General features: G+C 39.8%; 3 protein-coding genes across 3 annotated transcripts; 2 read left to right on the forward strand and 1 right to left on the reverse strand.

The window, feature by feature from the left end:
- Positions 1–3,910: 3,910 nt before the first annotated feature.
- LOC9656861 (molybdate transporter 1) lies at positions 3,911–5,330 on the forward strand. Its single transcript, XM_002977724.2, has one exon. The coding sequence runs from the start codon at positions 3,918–3,920 to the stop codon at positions 5,271–5,273; it is 1,356 nt and encodes a 451-aa protein (XP_002977770.2). The 5' UTR covers positions 3,911–3,917; the 3' UTR covers positions 5,274–5,330.
- Positions 5,331–12,912: 7,582 nt separating this feature from the next.
- Positions 12,913–16,545, forward strand: LOC9656862 (trichohyalin). Its single transcript, XM_002977725.2, has 3 exons — positions 12,913–13,336; positions 13,513–16,269; positions 16,334–16,545. Exon 2 carries the CDS (start codon positions 13,655–13,657, stop codon positions 16,136–16,138), a length of 2,484 nt encoding a protein of 827 aa, XP_002977771.1. The 5' UTR covers positions 12,913–13,336; positions 13,513–13,654; the 3' UTR covers positions 16,139–16,269; positions 16,334–16,545.
- LOC9656863 (dnaJ homolog subfamily B member 4) lies at positions 16,493–17,540 on the reverse strand. The gene is made up of 2 exons (XM_002977889.2): positions 17,117–17,540; positions 16,493–17,001 (listed from the first exon to the last, which is right to left on the reverse strand). Exons 1-2 carry the CDS (start codon positions 17,538–17,540, stop codon positions 16,493–16,495), a joined length of 933 nt encoding a protein of 310 aa, XP_002977935.2.
- Positions 17,541–18,766: the final 1,226 nt, after the last annotated feature.

Consider the following 18,766-nt stretch of genomic DNA (forward strand, 5'->3'; position numbering starts at 1 on the left):
ATCACTCGCTCTAACCCATGGCTAGAGCATTTAAAAATGGAAGGTGGGGAAAGTACCTATGAGGCTCATATAAGGCTACGGTTTGTAAAATGTTGTCTCAAAGTCCTAGACTATGGAAAAGAATAAGAGCAATCCTTTGGTGTAGTGACCAAGGATACAATCACATGGTGAGGAAGTCCTAGAGGATAGTAAGACTTAGAGGTCAAGCCCTTGTGCATTGACCCAATAGTAGTGTTGGCGAGCATGGCCATGGATGAAGAGGGATTTAATGGGGACGGAAGAAAGGATATTGAGGAAGGGTGTTTCCCATGTCTTTGGGCATTCTAAGGGTGCTAAGATGTGGTCAAGAGATGACCACTCATGGATGGATGACCCGCTCTTTGAGAGACAGGATTGTGATGTAAATGATCTTGGACTACTAATGTGATAAGGGTGAATGAGCATAGTCTTAACATATTGGGCTGATATGTTAGTGGTACCTTTGGGTGTCAATTATAGGATCGAACACATGGAACACATGAACAAGTGCAAAGGCTAAGAGGTATAAATGTTAGTTATAGAGCTAGCATGTCCCCAAATCTTAAATAAAACTTATGGAAGTTGTGAAGGAGACTCTTTCAAATGGTCAAAGGTGTAGTTAAGTGACTAAAGTAGAATGGAAAAATAGTCATTTACACTATGGAATTTCTAATATAGTTGCTATCAATTAACAATTATAGCAACTATTGATAAAAAAAAACCTAAAGCCATAGTATAAGCATTAGTTGACTATTGAATTTATTGCAATTTTGTGCATAACTACCTCAACAAAAATACATCCATATTTAAATTTACCCACCAACAATTCTCCAAAACCATTGTTAAATCAGACTCATGACTATAAGTAGAACTTGCCTTTGCATCTTCCCTTTGATCAACATTCAATAATTATATTAATTTAAATTCATGATCTTCATCCTTGTCTAACATTGCATATGGGAGGTTGGTGTAACATACGTGGTTTTCCCCTTTTATCCTATAGTGATTTACCATAAGATAACCGTGAAATGGAATTTAAATTGTCTATATGTTATGTGTCATATGCTACATGCCATATGCCACATGTTGAAGGAACCCAAGTTTCAAGGCCTTGAGCCATTATGTAAGCAACCAAAGAGAATTACTTAAGAAAGGATTCATGACATTTAAATATAGAAGAAAAGGGCCCATGAATAAAAATGCACCCTCTTTTCCAATCAGTTAAAGGTTTTAGGATACTTGGGGTTGACCATCCTTGGGTTTGAATAATATTGGGCTAGGTGACCTCATAAGAAGTCCAAACTCAAGAGTTTATATTTAGTATCAAAGCCAATCTTTAGTTTAATTCTATTGATTAGTTAGGGGAATCACACTATATATTAATTGATATTTGGCAGGTTCAATTTGCTCTAATTAGGCTCGACCCGAGGGGTAGGGTGTTAAAAGAGTGAGGCTCAAGAGAGAGTTGCAGTTCTTAACTTCCATTCACACTGACATGAATTCGTAAGGAAGTGTAGTGGATTGTAAGTCATATTTAGTACCAAGAGTTAATCTTTGGAACTAACTTGAGACTTATTAAATATGGAATTACACTAGAATGTAAATTTGGCCATAGGACTAATACCATTATGTTCAAAATAATCTCTACATTCTGATGATATGCCAAATTAGCAAATCTAGACACTTTTTATAAATAGCAATTGGGACTGAACGAAACTAACATAAGCTGTATGATAGCGAAAGCATTTAACAAACATAGTAAGGTATCATTTGGCGAATATTGAAGGACTAAACTCAATATCGTAGAGGTTCCCAATAGTAGCAAGTGTAAGTCAATGAATGAGTTTTTTTAACCAAGTCAAATATGATTAATAACACTTTAGAATTCTATTCTTATACTCATTTAATCAAGTGCATATGTGAAGACTAATTTCTTAACTAGTTTAGGCAGAAACTGAAAAAAGGACTAACAATACCAACCTTCTACCGTTGTGGTAGTAAGGAAAGAATATCCAAAAGAATTAATTAACTAGTAACTTTCGATACTTATAGTCACATTCATGATAATTAAACTCATTCTATTTATCCTCTATATCCTTTTTCTCTCCTCTTCAAAAGAGAAAAAAATTTGAAGCACTAGTTTTATTGTGACTTATTATACTCATCTTTACTCTATTATTTATGTTCAGCCTCATTCCACTATCACATCCATTGAGGTTAGATTTATCATATTCATCCTCACTCCACAATTCATATTGTTATTCCTTACTCAACTATCATATTCAATTGTCCTCATTTTATTGTTAAAGCCTCCTCTCTACCCCATCCTCCAAAGGAAAAAAAGTTTGAAGTTTTAGGACGAAAACAGAAAAAAAAATAATAATTGAGGAAGAATAATTGTGGAAGAAGAAAAAGTAGATAAAGAATTATTAGAAAAAGAATTTTTAACAGTTATCAATGCAAAAAAAGGAAAATAAAAATAAAGACATATGCTCAAAGCTTGGAAAACATGGGATTTCTTGTTATAAAATATATTAACCACCACAATACAAACAAGAAATTCACACTACTCAACTTCTTCAACACACAACTTAACACTTAAGACAAAAAAACAATATATAAACTCATCAACAAATGGTAAAGTAAAAGCTATTGCTGACATCCACAATTTGGGATATCCACTCAACCCAAAACTCTAGCAAAAGTGATTGAACTTTTGGAATAAGGGAACATTTAATATCAAAATTGATCAATGACTCTGTCAATAAAATAAAAGTAAAAGTTTCAATTTCATACATATGCTCAACATTTATATTAATATAAGGAGGATAGAAAACACTCAACTCTAACATTATATTGAGAAGGAGACTCATAAGAGTCATAAATGATCAATGTGCAAAGAAAATAAAACATTGCAGATGACAAAGAAACATTAAGAATATGAAAAGGTGAAAGATAAAAAAACATGGGAAACATTCTTCAAAAATTAGACTCTATCATTTATAATTCTTTAATCGATATTATAAACATACTCCATATCAACAAAGATAGCAAAACATTAAAAATAGAAAAAACCATGTAATCATATCTTATAAAATCTAAAAGATAACAATACATTAAAGATGAGCACAACATCAATATAGAATTGCAAAAGGTTGTGGACAGAATTTAGAAGGTAAGCTTATTGTTTATGAGTGTATTATTTCTAAATATTAAAGTTCTAGGTAAATATGTTTCCTAGAAGAATTTTATGGTGAATCAACAATGCTACATTGCAACACCAAAATGAACAATTTAGCATTACATTAAGGGCATGTTTATCACATAAAATTAATGGTATACTCAATGCAATGATGCAACAAAATGCCCATTTTGGGCATTTGCAGAGATTGGTAAGATTTCTATGACAACTCAACAATTGTACATGACAAGAACACCAACAATGAAGAGATTTAGCATTCCAAAAAGGACATGTTTCTTGTATTGCATTCATCCTCCTCAGAAAATTCATGCATTAGATTCTTACCCATTCTGAATTAATCCCTGACTGGGCCGCACCTATTTCTTCCTGCTGCTCTTGCCAGCAGCCTTGGCCTCTGCGTTGGTATCCTACTTGTCCACCTTCACAAATGCTTTGGTTGAGTGAGTGCCAAAACTCCACTGCTCCATCGTCCCAAGGCTTCACTTCATAGATGAGACTCTGGCAAGGGGAGTGCTTCTTCTTCTTCATCTCCCAATTCCAAGCCCCATCCCTTGCCAAGAAAGCATATTCGTTCTAGCCACGGCATATTCTGTCTGCCTCCTAGAGTCAGAGACTGTTCCGTTTGTTTGTCCAAGAATATGCTTAATTTGAAAATAAATATTCCTGAATATTTTATCTCCAAGGGTCAAGGTAAGCTATGGCGATGGCGGCAGTGGCAGCGTCTCTCCGCGCAAATCTCCGCTGCAAGAGGCCATGGCAGGAGGCGAGCGGCGCGCTGGGCGACCTGGGCACATTCGTCCCGATCGTCGTGGCGCTAACCCTAGTGAGGGGCCTGGATCTCGGTACGTCGCTCATCGCCACCGGCCTCTACAACGTCGTCACCGGCGCGGTGTTTGGCGTGCCAATGCCCGTCCAGCCGATGAAATCCATCGCCGCGGTGGCCATCACGGAGGGCGATCGGTCGCTCAGCATTCCCCAGGTCATGGCCGCGGGGCTGTGCGTTTCCGGAATCGCTTTCTTCCTCGGGATCACTGGGCTCATTCGAGTCGTGGCGTGGATCGTGCCCCTGCCGGTGGTGCGAGGGATCCAGCTCGCGCAGGGGCTCTCCTTCGCGATCACTGCCGTGAAGTATGTGCTCCAGGAACAGGATTTCTCCAGAGGGAAGGCTACCGGGGACAGGCCTTGGCTGGGACTGGATGGGATCCTGGTCGCTCTCGCTGCTCTGGGATTCATCGTTCTTGCTAATGGATCCGGGCAAGGCGTCGAGGATTCGCAGCGTGGTGATGATCAAGATCAAGAGGCCGGTGACGAAGAAGAACACGTCGAAAGCTCATCGCCCACCACCTTTGCGATGAGGATTCCAACCGCGCTGATCGTGTTCTTGGTCGGGATCCTCCTCGCAGCGGTGAGGAACCCGAGCATCTTCGATGCTCTCCGGCTGGGACCAAGCATCCCTCGCATCACAAGGATCACTGGCGAAGACTGGAAGATTGGTTTTGTGCGAGGAGCGATCCCGCAGCTCCCTCTCACGATCCTCAACTCGGTGGTGGCGGTTTGCAAGCTCTCCAAGGATCTCTTCCCGGAGATGGAAGATCGCGTGTCGCCGACCAGGGTCTCGGTGAGCGTCGGGATCATGAACTGGATCGGGTGCTGGTTTGGAGCTCTCCCGGTTTGCCACGGCGCTGGGGGACTGGCCGGGCAGTATCGATTTGGAGCGAGCTCGGGAGCGTCAGTGGCGATGCTTGGAGCTGCCAAGCTTGTGCTTGGATTGCTGCTAGGGAGCTCTTTGATCAGGCTTCTAGACGCGTTTCCTATCGGGCTTCTGGGGATCTTGCTGCTCTTCTCAGGGGTGGAGCTCGCCATGGCTTGCCGGGATCAGACGAGCAGGCTGGATTCGTTTGTGATGCTCACCTGTGTGGCCGTGTCGCAGGGATCCAAGAGTCTTGCCATTGGTTGTGTGTGTTCTATACTTTTGTTTGTGTTGCTCAAGGTGAGAGATGTGGTGTTTTGGAGGCGTCTCTCTACTAGGAGTGATCTACAGCCACTGCTGTAAAGCCTGTCAAAATAATTATGATATAATTATATTTCACTTATAAACATTTTTATTTTTTCCTTGTCATCATCCCAATAATAATTGTAAATAACCTGGTTTTCTTATTATATTTAAACTTTTATATGATATTATGTAATCATTTTATATATTTCTTTTTCTTTCCTTTCTATATTCATTATAAATTTTATTAATATTTACTAAATTTCTTACTTCAGTTATATATTAATTTTTATCACTTTGTTTTCAACCTTATAAAAATAATATAAGCTCTTTAGTTTATAGTTCTGTTGATAAGCCCCAATTAATTAGCCATTCAGTAATCACTTATCAACATCCTCAATATATGAAATAATTTTATCCTTCAATGTCCCTATTTTGATTTTTACCAAATTCTTCTTCTTCACATGACAATGTTTGCTAACACTATTGTTAAATTAAAGTTAAAAAAGCTATCCACTAAATCTCACTATCTAAACTTTCCTCACCATGTAATTATACCTTTGGTTACTAAGCAAAAGAAATTATTTTTTTCTTTCTACAGATTTATATTTTGGAATGATATTTCAAAATATTATCGCCTAACACAATCTTTGTGGGAACTCCCACCACATTTAACTGCCAAGATGCCCTAGTTACATAGCTAGAGCAAGGTTTTGAGTAACTATTAGTCTAAATAATTTGAGTAATTTTGAAGTAAGTAGTGCTATTGGAGCATCAACTATTAGATTTTACCTTTATAAAGTTAATATAAGCTTCTTAGATTGGCCCTTTATAAGGCTAAAGATTAAAAAGTAATAAAAATTAATATATAGAAATATTAAAATAACTGAAGTAAGAGATTTTTGGTTTGCTTAAACAAAAACTAGATGGCACTGGATATACCTAGAATATTCTTAGATACTTTAGGATCTTTTACCATCTAATTATTGTTATTTATTTAGATTAATTCTGTATTTAAAAATATGCAATAATATTAATCTTGATTTATAAATAATAAACCATGTTTATAATTATTGATCATTTGGAATACTCAAAAATACTAAATAAGTATGACATTAATATTAAGTAAACCAAATGTTGCTGCGTGTGATGTGTAGAATTTTTATAAATAGTAATAATATAAAATGATTATAAAATATCTTAAGAAATTATTTTCTATAAATCTTTAAATAAAAAATACTGTGAGATCCAAATGTATGAGTATAATGCTATATACTAATATTATTATAGTGGGATTTTGATAGCTATTAAATTAGTTTCAATCTAAACCACTTAGTCCTATATATAAACTAGGGTTTTTGGGTTAATAAATATGCACATTTCTATATTCCATTTCCATATTTCATACACTAACATTGGTGGAGATGAAAAGTAATTTTGATTGTCCCCAAAGAATGTTTGGATTTGGGCTTTTGGTTTAAATCTTATTTTTACAACACTTAAATCTTACTTTCCTTATAACTTCTTAATTTATTCTCTCTTTTTTTTTTCTTTTTTGTTCATCTTTATGGTAGAGTAGCAGTTTCTTCCCTCTTTAACTCTGGAGCAAAAGTTTGTGCAATTGTTTGATATTATATGGTTATAGTTGAAAAATTAAATTTAATTGATGGTGGCATTCAAAGTGTATGGTATAACTCCTGTTACTGTCAATCCTCACATCTGGTTAGAGTTTTTTTATAGGAATCCTAGAGATTAATATAATCACTTTATAATGATTGTTACCTATTATTCTTGGAATTTGCATGAGTTTCCCATGTGTCTTTAATGGATAGTGATGTAGTGGTATAATGGTTTGAATGTAACCACTCATGCAGATTTGAGCATTCTCCAAAATGTCTTCAAGTGCACATTTGAACATACTAACGATTGTGATAATGGCTTTCCAACAATTGCATCATTTTTATTAAGGGCCATTTAAGTTAGTGATGCAATTTAGTGTTCACTTCCAAAACTTCTTACTTCATGTAAAGCCAAATATATCAAAGCAGATTAAGTTAAGAATATTATAGCTAACATTTCATCAAAATCTTGTGGGACTTGAGTATGCTTTTGCTCCACCCACACTTGACAATACTATTTGACTAGCACAACATTATAAGATATTGCCTCTTTCATTTCTCATTATACATCCTTTAGCTCTACTTTTTGTGGAAGATAATCTTGTTTTGATAGAGGTTGATGCTATTGTTGCTCATGTTCAAGGACAAGGGTGAGAATGTGGTCGTAATTGTGATATTTGTTGTTGAGCATATGACGAGGTTAGCCACATATATTAGCATTGTTAGTATTTTCTAAATTGATGTACTCTATTTCCTAAGTGAAAGCCTTGGTGTCAATAATGTCTTATTAGTGCTATTGTAATGGAAGGATTTGATATAGAAATTTTTCCCAGAAATGAGGAGTCATAAGGTCATTGCATAAATAAGTCAATGACCCCTCCATCCTTCTTTTGGGAGTACTATCAAGGGGTTCACTTAACATCAATTCATCAAGTGTTTATTTTCCAAGTTTGTTTTTATAATAAAAGGTTTTTTATTATTCTTTCTATATTAGTTTATATAATTAGATTTTATCTTTTCTTGCTCGACTTATTGCCACATATTACTATCTACAATTGCATTGTGTGGAAGAGTCTATCTTCATTCTTTATGGCAATAATAGTATATATATATATACGAGGGACAAACAAGTCTAACTATATATGTAGGTGATCTTGAGCTTAGATTTTAATCATTGCAAGTGGTGCCAAGTCAAGTTTTTAACTTTATCCTTGGTATAGATTAGTTGCATCACAATTATACCAAATATGACATTGAAGCTTCTTCCTTTGTCTCATACTTCTTTATAATTCTTCTTTTTTTTTCAATTTTATTCCATTTTATCTCTTCACTTCTATTTTTGTTTCCATCATGTTTGTCTCCTTATTACTTTCTACTATATTTCCATCTTGCTCCTCTATTCCCTCTTTAAATCATTTGACAATTTTTGTGTTGCAATAGTTGACCAACTTAAGAAAGAGTATGTTAATTTCTTCAATTTTGACTTGTTATCTAGAGATAAGATTACAATCCATCATCCTATTCCAATTAGGGATATGTAAACAACTAAAAGAAAAGGATCTATAAATAAAAGTGCACCCCTTTTTTAATCGGTTAAGGGTTTTAAGATATTTGGAGTTGAATAATACTAAGTTGAGTGACCTTCTTAAAAGTCTAAATTCAAAAGTTTATAAAATGCTCATCCAATCAAGGTTCCTATATAGCATCAATCACTGAAAAAGATTAGAAATTTATGTGTAAATGTCAAGAAGATGTTGGAAAAGAGTGTTATCTAAAAGTCTTGGAATCCTTAGATGTGTGAAAATCATCTTATGACAAATACTGATAAGAGTATTTGCTTTTGCATTGACTATTGTCTATTAAACAAAGTGACTATCTTAGATATGTACCCTTTTCCTCATACTGTTAATCTTTTAAATTTTCTAGGGAGAAGTTGTTGGTTCACCAAGTTAGATTTTATTTTTAGGTACTAGCAACTGGCAATGACCGAGGAAGATATTCCCAAGACTACTTTTATACACCATTTGGTTTTATATGTTCTTGATGATATTGTTTGGTTTAAATAATACTCCAACAACTTTCCAATAGATGATTAGATGAGATTTTTTACAATATGTTGGAAGTGATTATTACCTTCATTGATGATGTTTTGATCTATTCGGAAGGGATATGAAAAGAACACATTTGTGATGTTTGTAAAGTGTTGGATTGGCTATAAGAAGTTAGTTTAAAGTTGAAGTAATTGAAGTGCGTGTTTGGGTCTAAAGACACAATTTATCTTGGGTTACTATATTTCTTATGAAAATTTGAAAGTTGATCTTGATAAATTTATGGCAATTTTACACTTCTTTACTCTATGGTGTGTAAATGATGTGCAACACTTCCTAGGCAAGGTGCAATATCTTGGTTATTTCATTGATCATCTTTCTAATCAAACTATACTATTGCGAGTGTTGTTGAAATCATCAACATCATCTTTCATTTGACCTGAAGATTTTGAGTAGGTATTTACAGATCTCAAAATGTTGTTAATAACTCTTTCAATTTTGGCATATCCTAATTATAAACAACTTTTCATTTTGCACGTGGATGCTTTTAATATCAATCTTGAATGGGTGTTAGCCCAAATTTGTTTAATTAGCATTATTCTATTGCATGCATTAATTGTACATTACAACCAGTAAAGATGAATTACTCCACAACAGAGAATGAGGGTTTATTAGTAGTTTGGGGTTTCAAAAAGTTTTGTGCATATTTGCATGGTTCTCAGATCTAACTAAACGGTGATTATGCTGCAATTACTTTGTTATTGAAGCAAAAGAACTTAGTTGGTCGTACTACTTAGTGGGCTCTGAAACTTTAGATATATAATTTTGAGTTTGTCTATTGTTCAGGGATTTTTATGACTAATGTTGATGCCCTTTCTTGAACTCTTCTCCCTTATTAACTTTCTTTTATTGTTCCTAATAAGATTGTTGTTCTAGCATTAATGGATTTTCTGAATAAGGATCTATTTTTATGGCGAGTGTTGTACATAATGTTCAATATTTGTAAAGTGTGGAGCAAAATTTACTTTATCTTGACAAGGTTTGTGAGGCTTAAAAGGTTAAGTCTTAAATTTAAAAGCTTTATAAAGGTTTAAAAAATTTATATCACTTGTTGATGACTTGCAATTTTGGAATTTATATTCTCAATATCACCTTGATGATAACTTTCTTTATTTTATGGGGACTTATATTAATTATTTATGGCTAGTGATGCCTTTGATATTTATTCTACATTTTCTCCATGCCTATTATGATTCTCTTATTCCATGTGGGCATATAAGACATCAACATATGATTGAAAATTTACACATTTTTTATTGGTTGGAGATAGGACATGATGTTATTGTGAGACATAAATCTCTATGCCCCAAAGTGGAGCCGAAAGAGTGCCATATGGTAATGGTCGAAATGGAAGTCCAACAAGCATAACATGTTTAAATCAAAAGCTCCAACTTAGAAGATCAAGAGCAAGAGTGGAACTCCGAACAAAGTGCTCAAGGAATGAGTACAAAGCAATCAGTGAATAAGTCTTTAAAAAGGGATATAAGAAGGACTGACATATGGCAAGTGTTGTGATACATGAAAGTATTAGGAACAAGTCTAAAAAAGAGTTCAAGATGGAGGCCAATATAGACCTAAAATGGACTTAAGATAGAGTCCAATATGGACCCGAGATAGACTCAAGATGGAGTTCAAGATGGACCCGAGATGAAGTCTAAGATAGATTCAATATAGAGTCCGAGATTAAGTTCTAGATGGAGTTCAAGGTCGAGTCTGAGGTCGAGTTTGAGGTCGAGTCCAAGGTTAAAATTAAGACCGAGTCCAAGTCCAAGTTTATGATTGAGTCCGAGTCCAAGTCCTAGGGTGAAAGCCCAAAGTAATCATCTCCTAAACCCTAAAGGGTTTGATGAGCTCCAAAAGTATAGTAGAGGGAAGACTTCAATGGAGCCAATTTGGCCAAGAAAAGTCAATTTGACCAAGGAAAGTTATACTCACAACTTGGATGATGATATAACCACTAAAGAGTCCAAAACTAAAGTGAATATGGACAGATAAGTGAAGTAACATAGTGAAGTATTCAAGAGCCAGCTTTAGCTCCCCCGGGAAATCGAATGGTCGATGCTCCCAATCCAAGTGTGGGTGGCATTACTTATTTGGATACCTAATGTGGCTTATCAGAACCTTGCTCTAGCTACGTGGCTAGGGCACCCAAAGGCGGAAGGTGGGGAGAGTACTCATAAGGCTTGTGTAGGGCAGTGGTGTTTCAAAATGTTATTCCAAAGCCCTAAATTGTGGAAAGGAAAGAAGCAATACTCTTATGTAATGACCAAGGATATGGTTATGCTGCAAGGAAGTCTTAAATGTCAATAGGACGTAATGGTTAAACCTCCGAGCCCAGACCCAATGGTAGTGTTGGCAAACACGACTATGGACGAAGAAGGTTTTAGTGAGGACTAAAAAAGGGATATTGAGGAAGGTTGTTCCCCATGGCTCTAAGTATCCTAAGGATGCTAAAGTGTGGTTTTATGATGATTGCTTATGGACGGATGCCTTAATCTTTGAGAAACAAGAATATGGCACAAGTGGTCTAGGACTACCAATGAGACAAAGGTAAATAGATATAACTTTAGCGTAATGGGTTGATATATCAGTAGTACTTTTGGAATGTCTATTATAAAAAAAAAAAAATTAGACATATAAGAATATTCAAACCAAATACAAATGTTGAGTGGTATAGATGCCATTCACTAAGCTAGCAAGTCCCTATGTCGAGAATAAAATTTATGAAGGTTGTGAATGAAACTCTTTTAAGTGATTAGAGGTGTGGTTAAGTGATTAGAGTAGAATGGAAAAATTATTTATTTATAATTATTTAGTATATATGTAATTGTGTTTAATGCCAAGCCTTGATTCATTTTTGAATATTATCATATGTCAATATCTAACTATATTGTTATAAGCATAAATGAAGAAGTTTCCAATATGAGACCAAGCTCAATCAGGCACCATTAGTCTTTTTTGTTAGAAATATGCTTTAGATTGGGAGGATTTACAATAGTACATTTTAAAGTAAGCTTTTTTTTCACTAAGATTTCACTTTTTTTCATGAATAAAAGTTGACTCTTTTTCTAAATGAATAATAAAAGTGATCTCCAAAGAAGTCTAGAAGCTTGTCATTCATAACTAGTTAATTGAGAATAAAAAATGTAAATACAGATTTAGTGTTTGATATTTTTACATTATTAGTTATTTTTATTGAGCATTTTGAATTGGCATTGTCCAGTCAAAAGAAAAGAAGATTGATTTACATTAAACACTTTATCTACTTCTATAAGTTTTGTGTAAAATAATCCAGAAAACTAATTTGGGTATAAGTCCATGTATGTGCATGCGTGTATAGAGTTCAAATCATGTGAGTAGAAGTTTATATGGTTAATGATAGCAAAATATACTTTGATGAATTTACCTAAAGATAGCAAATACATAATAAGAGTAATACTTATTGATGGATCAACAATCAAGAAAACTATAAAAGCACATTGGCTTATAATGTCATAATATGATATTATTTTATAAGAACAAAATATTACCATTATGCAAATTTGGGATTGAAGACTTTTATCATACAATCTATTAGTGTTTTGCAATTTTTTTATTACTACTATACTTTGTATTCCACTCTCAAAATTTTCCCACTTTTCTAGGAATTCCAAAATTGTCATTGATGCAACATTACTAAACACACATATTAGAAGATAATTTAATTATACTAATTGATTAAAATACTCAATTTCATGTCTCCAAAGAAAGGGAGTGAGCATCATAATCTAATATTCTAAAAGTTATTTAACTTATAAATATTCTTTGGAATCAACCAATTGTATACGCAATGATACAATTGGCTAATTCTTGAATTTTAACTTTTTAATAAAAATAATATTATCTATAATAAATAAATTAAAGAACATGATGCCTCCTTTGAGATTTGGCGCCCCAACAATTCAAAACGTTACCCTCTTCCACAAGTTTTTAAAATTCGCTATTTTAAACAACCTTTTTCCCCGAAAAAACAATTAATGTTATACAATTTTTAATAAAATCCCTTTTAATGCGTTCACACCGTGGGTAAGTTCACAAAGCTGCTAGAAAAAAGTAGTGTTGTTTTCCATTGGCGCAAGAGGGCGCCATCGCCGTGCTCTCTCTCTCTCTCTCTCCATCCCCCTGCATTGTGGCCGCCTGCTGCCCTCGTCCCATTCGATCCATCGCCATCGCGGATCCCCGCCTCCATTCCCCGGCCCGGCGAGCTTCCTCCTCCGCGGCGCTTCTAGGGTTTTAACAGCGGGCGGGCGCTACGCTAGGGTTCCTGGATTTCCCTCGCTCGTCTCGCTCGGCGCCACCGCGCTGCTCGATTCCACTCCAGGATTCGAGGGTTTTGGGGAATTCGCGACAGCTCGAGGTGGGTTTTTGATGGTTTTGGTTTGTTGCTATCTCTCTAGGGCTTACTTGCGTCATGGATGTGGTCGTTATTTTACACTCCAGTCACATACCTATATATCATCCATGACACTTTGTCGTTTGGTTTTCTTTGCTTTGTTCTTAGCAGAGGTCTTACTTTCTCTTTTCTTTTCTCAGGATTTAAGGAAGCTGGGAAGTTCATGGAAACTCTCTGGTGCTCGGGGCTGCTGTTTAGAAGAGCCATTCTAATGCAGTAAGTTCGCGTAGATAGATCTAGTTTTCTTAGAGGGAGCAGCAGGGAACAGTAAATAGTGGTGGTATGGAGTGTAACAAAGATGATGCTGTCAAGGCAGCCGAACTCGCCGAGAAGAAGTATATGCAGCAGGACTTCGTCGCCGCGAGGAAGTTTTGCAACAAGGCCTTGCAGCTCTACCCGAGCCTGGAGCGTGCCAAGCAGATGCTCGCAGTGGTGGAAGTCCATGCCGCTGCTCATCACTCTCACATCGGGCTCGAGGACTGGTACGCGGTCTTGCAAGTGGATCCCTGTGCGGACGAGGCGACCATCAGGAAGCAGTACCGGAAGATGGCACTTATGCTCCATCCGGACAAGAACAGGGTGGTCGGAGCGGAGCCGGCTTTCAAGATTATCAACGAGGCCTGGATGGTTCTCTCGGACAAGAACAAGAAGATCATGTATGACGTGAAGAGGAGCTCTCGAATAAAGAAGCCGGAGAATGGAAGATATGCTACTGAACAGCCTTCTTGCTCAACTCAGCCAGAGGCTCCTGCGACGACTGCTCCTGCAACTACTCCAGATCCTCCCCCGTCGCCGCCACCGCCTCCTCCGCCTCCTAGTGCGAATACCCAGCAAACTTTTTGGACGCAGTGCCCGAACTGCAAGATTCAGTACCAGTACTACAGGAAGTTTGAGAACTATCAGCTGCTTTGTCACCGCTGCCAAACGGGGTTCATCGCCACTGATATCGGAACTCCTCCGGTGGAAACGTCGACGTGGCCTGCGAAGGCAGCGAAGAAGAAGACCACCAATGGGGCCAATGGAGTTAACGGAGAGAGCAGTGCTTTCCAGCAGATGCAGCAAAGGGCCAGGGAGCGAGAGGAAAAGAGGCGAGAGGAGGAGAGGAAGAAGGCGGAGAGGGAGAGGGAGCGAGAAGAGAAGAGGAGGCTCAAGGAGGCGTTGAAGAAGGCTAAAGAGGAGGACCGGCGAAGAGAGTTGCTCGAGAAGCAGCTGACGAAGCTGAGGGAGAAAGAGGAGAAAGAGGCGAGGAAGAAGAATATGGAGGCCCTTAGAAAGAAACTTAAGAAGAGTAGGGTGGAGGAAGAGGACGATGATGACGACGATGACGACGAAGATGAGGAAAGTGACGAGGCTAGAAACGCTGAGGAGAGTGTACCTCCTGAGATCCTGAGGTTCGGCTTGCGGAGATCTAACAGAGCCAGGAAGAATGTCACGTATAGAGACGACGACTATGATGACGAAGATGGTGACGGGCACCCGAGTAAGAGAGCCAGGATGGAGGAGGCGAAGCTCTCTCCGGACCAAGTACTGCTCCGGCAGGAGCTGGCCGTAAAAGGAAGGCAACACGTTTTGGAAGCGCTGAGAGTGATCAGGGAGGTCGCAGTTAAGAGCAGCTTAGCACCAGAAAGTGCGAAGGCAACCTCAAAAGCAGTGGAGCCTTGTGTGGTGCCACAAAGCATCCCTTCTACGGAGAGTATACCGACGAAGAAACCTCCCGAGAATGCAAATGTTGCCGCCAAGACTTCGCCACATCTCCGGCCGTGCGAAAAATCCGAGAACAACGTCTCAGTTACCGAGAGCGTCTTGCCAGCGAAGGACTCCACGAGCAGTAAGAAGAACTTACTGCCGAAACAAGCTGAGCCCTGCGCTGCCGGAAGCAATCCAAGCTTGCAAGTAAAAGTCTCGACCGAGGAGGACAAGAAACGAGTCCAAGAGCGGCAACTCCAGGAAGAACCACGGCAGATAAATCCGGAGCTACAGCAGCAGCAGCACGAGGACGCGCACCGAACTCCAGCAAAGACGATGGAGGCACAGGAACCGGACTTGGAGCCGGCATCCCCCGAGGACGACAACGTCGAGGAGGAATCTCACTTCCTCGTCCCGGACCCCGACTTCTACAACTTCGACACGGACAGGAAGGAGAGCTACGTCCGCGAGGGACAAGTGTGGGCTCTGTACGACGACACGGACGGCATGCCGCGCTTCTACTGCGAGATCAAGCAGCTGGTCTCGCTCAACCCGTTCAAAGTCCGGCTGCGCTGGCTGGAGCGCTACGTGATCTCGGACGAGGCGGACGAGTGGGAGGCGGCCGGGTTCACGGTGACTTGCGGCCAGTTCAAGTGCAAGAGGAAGACCGAGACGGAGGCTCACTTCAACAAGTTCTCGCACCTGATGCAAGTGGACAGGATTCATGCCAACGTCGTGAGCGTGTATCCAAAGCAGGGAGAGATCTGGGCCGTGTACAAGGATTGGAGCTTGAAGCTTCGGCCGGACAAAGTTTCGTATGAGATGGTGGAGGTGGTGAGCTCGTATGTGGAGGCGGCGGGGTTGACGGCGGTGTCGCTGATCAAGGTGGAGGGATACAAGACCATCTTTGCCAGAGGGGCCGGGAGCTTGCGGAGCTTTCGCAGCAAGGACTTGCTGAGGTTCTCGCACAAGGTGCCGGCGCACTGGATGATCGGGACTGAGAAGCTCAATGCTCCGCACAGCTGCTGGGAGCTCGACACTGCCGCGACGCCATCGCATTTGATCTTCGTTAACAGATGATAGAGGAGTGGATCTCTTGGAGGAGGAGGGGGACGAGAGGAGGTTCTTTGCAACACTGTTTTTCTTTTACGTTTCTAAGTTACAGGATTCTATTCCGCAGGGAGTTAAGGCAATTTTCAAGCGCTCGAGTGGTAAGCAGCAGTGGGAAATTTTTTTCTTTCTCATGGATGGATTTTCGTGCTCTTTTCTTCTCAGATGTTATACATTAGCAGCAAGCCTTCAGGAAAACTCTTCAAGGTCTTGGAGGAGGCCGTATTTATGTCAGTGGGACGACACACTAAACAAAGAAATTTTTTGGCTTAGAAAGCATTTCACTGATTTAAGCCGAGTATGACATCCTTCCTATCACTCCTATCATTTTTTCTTGTAACCATGCAATAATAGAATGTAACCAAAGCTTATATGCACACTACCTTTTGCTATAGAATGAACGCTAGCAAGCCGCTGCCTAGCAGCACCACGATCACCGCCACCAAGCTTAGATACAGCTTTCCATAGACTTGGCCTTTGCTTCTTCTCATGCTTAAATCCTTGCCTTTCCTCCTCTTGATTTCTCCTGGTTTTCCTCGGTTCCTTCCTCTTGCTTAATCCTGGGTTCTCTCCTTCTTTCTCCCCCCTATCTTGCTTAATCCTGGCTTCTCTCTTTTCCATATTTCTTCTCACTTCCTCAACCCTGGCTTCTTTCCTCCCAACTCCTCCTGGCTTCTCTTCCTCTCTCTCCATCTCCTCATCGTTTCTGCCCACCACTCCGCCGCCACCTCCTTCCTCTTCCTGCTCTGGAAGCCCATGGAAGGTGGTAAAGATCCACCCCGAGAAACGTCCACTGGCAGCGGAAACAGAGCAGGATAGTGTTCTCGAGCGTCCTATTGCACCACCACTGCATCTTGCAGAATGGGCACTGCGTCACGAAAGTTGGAGTGGCGTAAGGTGGTGGCGGTGGCGGCGGTGGCGGAGGAGGACGAGGAGGAGGACTCACACCGCTAGAAGTAAAAGGGAGTGAGCTCCTGATGCTGTCATAGATCATCTTCTTGTTCTTGTCCGAGAGAAGCGTCCAGGCCTCGTTGACGAGCTTGAAAGCCTCCTCCGCTCCGTTCATCCTGTTCTTGTCCGGGTGGAGCACCAGTGCCATCTTCTTGTACTGCGTCCGTATGGTGGCATCGTCGGCGCGGGGATCCAGTCGCAAGATCGCGTACCAGTCGTGATCACCAATCCCGACCTGGGCCAAGAGAAGAGAATGGTGACGAGCCTCGGCGGCAGCGTGGACTTCCACCACCGCTAGCATCTGCTTGCCACGCTCTAGGCCGGGGTCGAGTTGCAAGGCCTTGACACATAACCTTCTTGCCGCTGGTATGTCATGGAACATAAACAACTTCTCCGCAAGCTCTACTGCCTTGACAGCCATCCCTAGGTTAATCCCTTTTTGGTAAATTTTTTGCTTTTTCTAAAGGGTATTAAAGGGTTTTTTTTTTTTCACTAGAAATGCTCGAAGAATTAAAAATCCACTCGTGAAGTATCAGATGGAGGAAGAGAATTTTCAGCAGGGAAACTGTTTATGAATCGATTCCTCTGCGCAACACAAACCACTGCAAACCCTACTTGTCAGATTTGTGTCGTCCCTTGCACGATCCAATTGTGCCAGACCTTAAATCCAATGGCCGCCGGGTGGATTATTTATTTATTAAAAAACTTTTTAGTGAGTAACAATTGTTTTTTTTTCTTCTTCTTTTTTTTGTTTTCGTCTTGGCATAGTATATCTCTCACGAGACATTAAAAAGGAAAATGTTTTGGCTTTAACACGAGTATATAATATCGCTAACTTAATCGCATATATTCAAAGCTTGATAGATAGAATGAACACTACCAGAATGAGCGCTAGCAGTAGTGCTGTGGGCAAGATGAATCCCTTGCCTAGAACTAGCAGCACCACGATCACCGCCACCAACCCTGCATTTCCATTTGTAGACTTGGCCCCTCCCTGCTTGGTCCTCTGATCCATCTCTGATTGCTTCCTGGTCTCTCTCTCCTTAATCCTGGCTTCTCTCCTCCTTTCCTCCTCTTGATTTATCCTGGCTTCTCTCCTCCTTTCCTCCTCCTGGTCATGCTTGATCCTTGCTTCTCTGTTCCTTTCCTCCTCCTGATCTTGATTTATCCTGGCTTCTCTCCTCCGTTCCTCCATCCTGGCTTCTCTCCTCCTTTCATCCTCCTCTTGTCTAATCCTGGGTTCTCTCCTTCTTTCCTCCTCCCTCTCCTTCATCCTCAGGAATTCTGCCCAAATATCCTCCTCCTCTTTAATCCTGGCTTCTCTCTTCCTTTCCTCCTCCCTCTCTCTCTCCATCCTCATGGTTTCCCACTCCATCTCCCGCCTCTTCATAGTAGCCTCTTCCTCTTGCCTCTGGTACCATGAATCGCTCCCTGGATAACCCCATGCAAGGTGGTGAAAGTCTACCACGATAAAATTCCGTAGGCAGCAAGCACAAAGCAGCACATAGTTCTCAAACGTCTTATAGTACCACCACTGCGCCATGCAGAATGGGCACTGCGCCACAAAAGTTGGAGTGCCATAAGGAGGTGGCTGCGGTGGTGGCGGTGTCCGAGGAGGAGGAGCACTCGCATCGTTAGAAGTAGAAG

The sequence above is a fragment of the Selaginella moellendorffii genome, unplaced genomic scaffold, assembly GCF_000143415.4.
Source record: "Selaginella moellendorffii unplaced genomic scaffold, v1.0 SELMOscaffold_35, whole genome shotgun sequence".
NCBI classification, from domain to species: domain Eukaryota; kingdom Viridiplantae; phylum Streptophyta; class Lycopodiopsida; order Selaginellales; family Selaginellaceae; genus Selaginella; species Selaginella moellendorffii.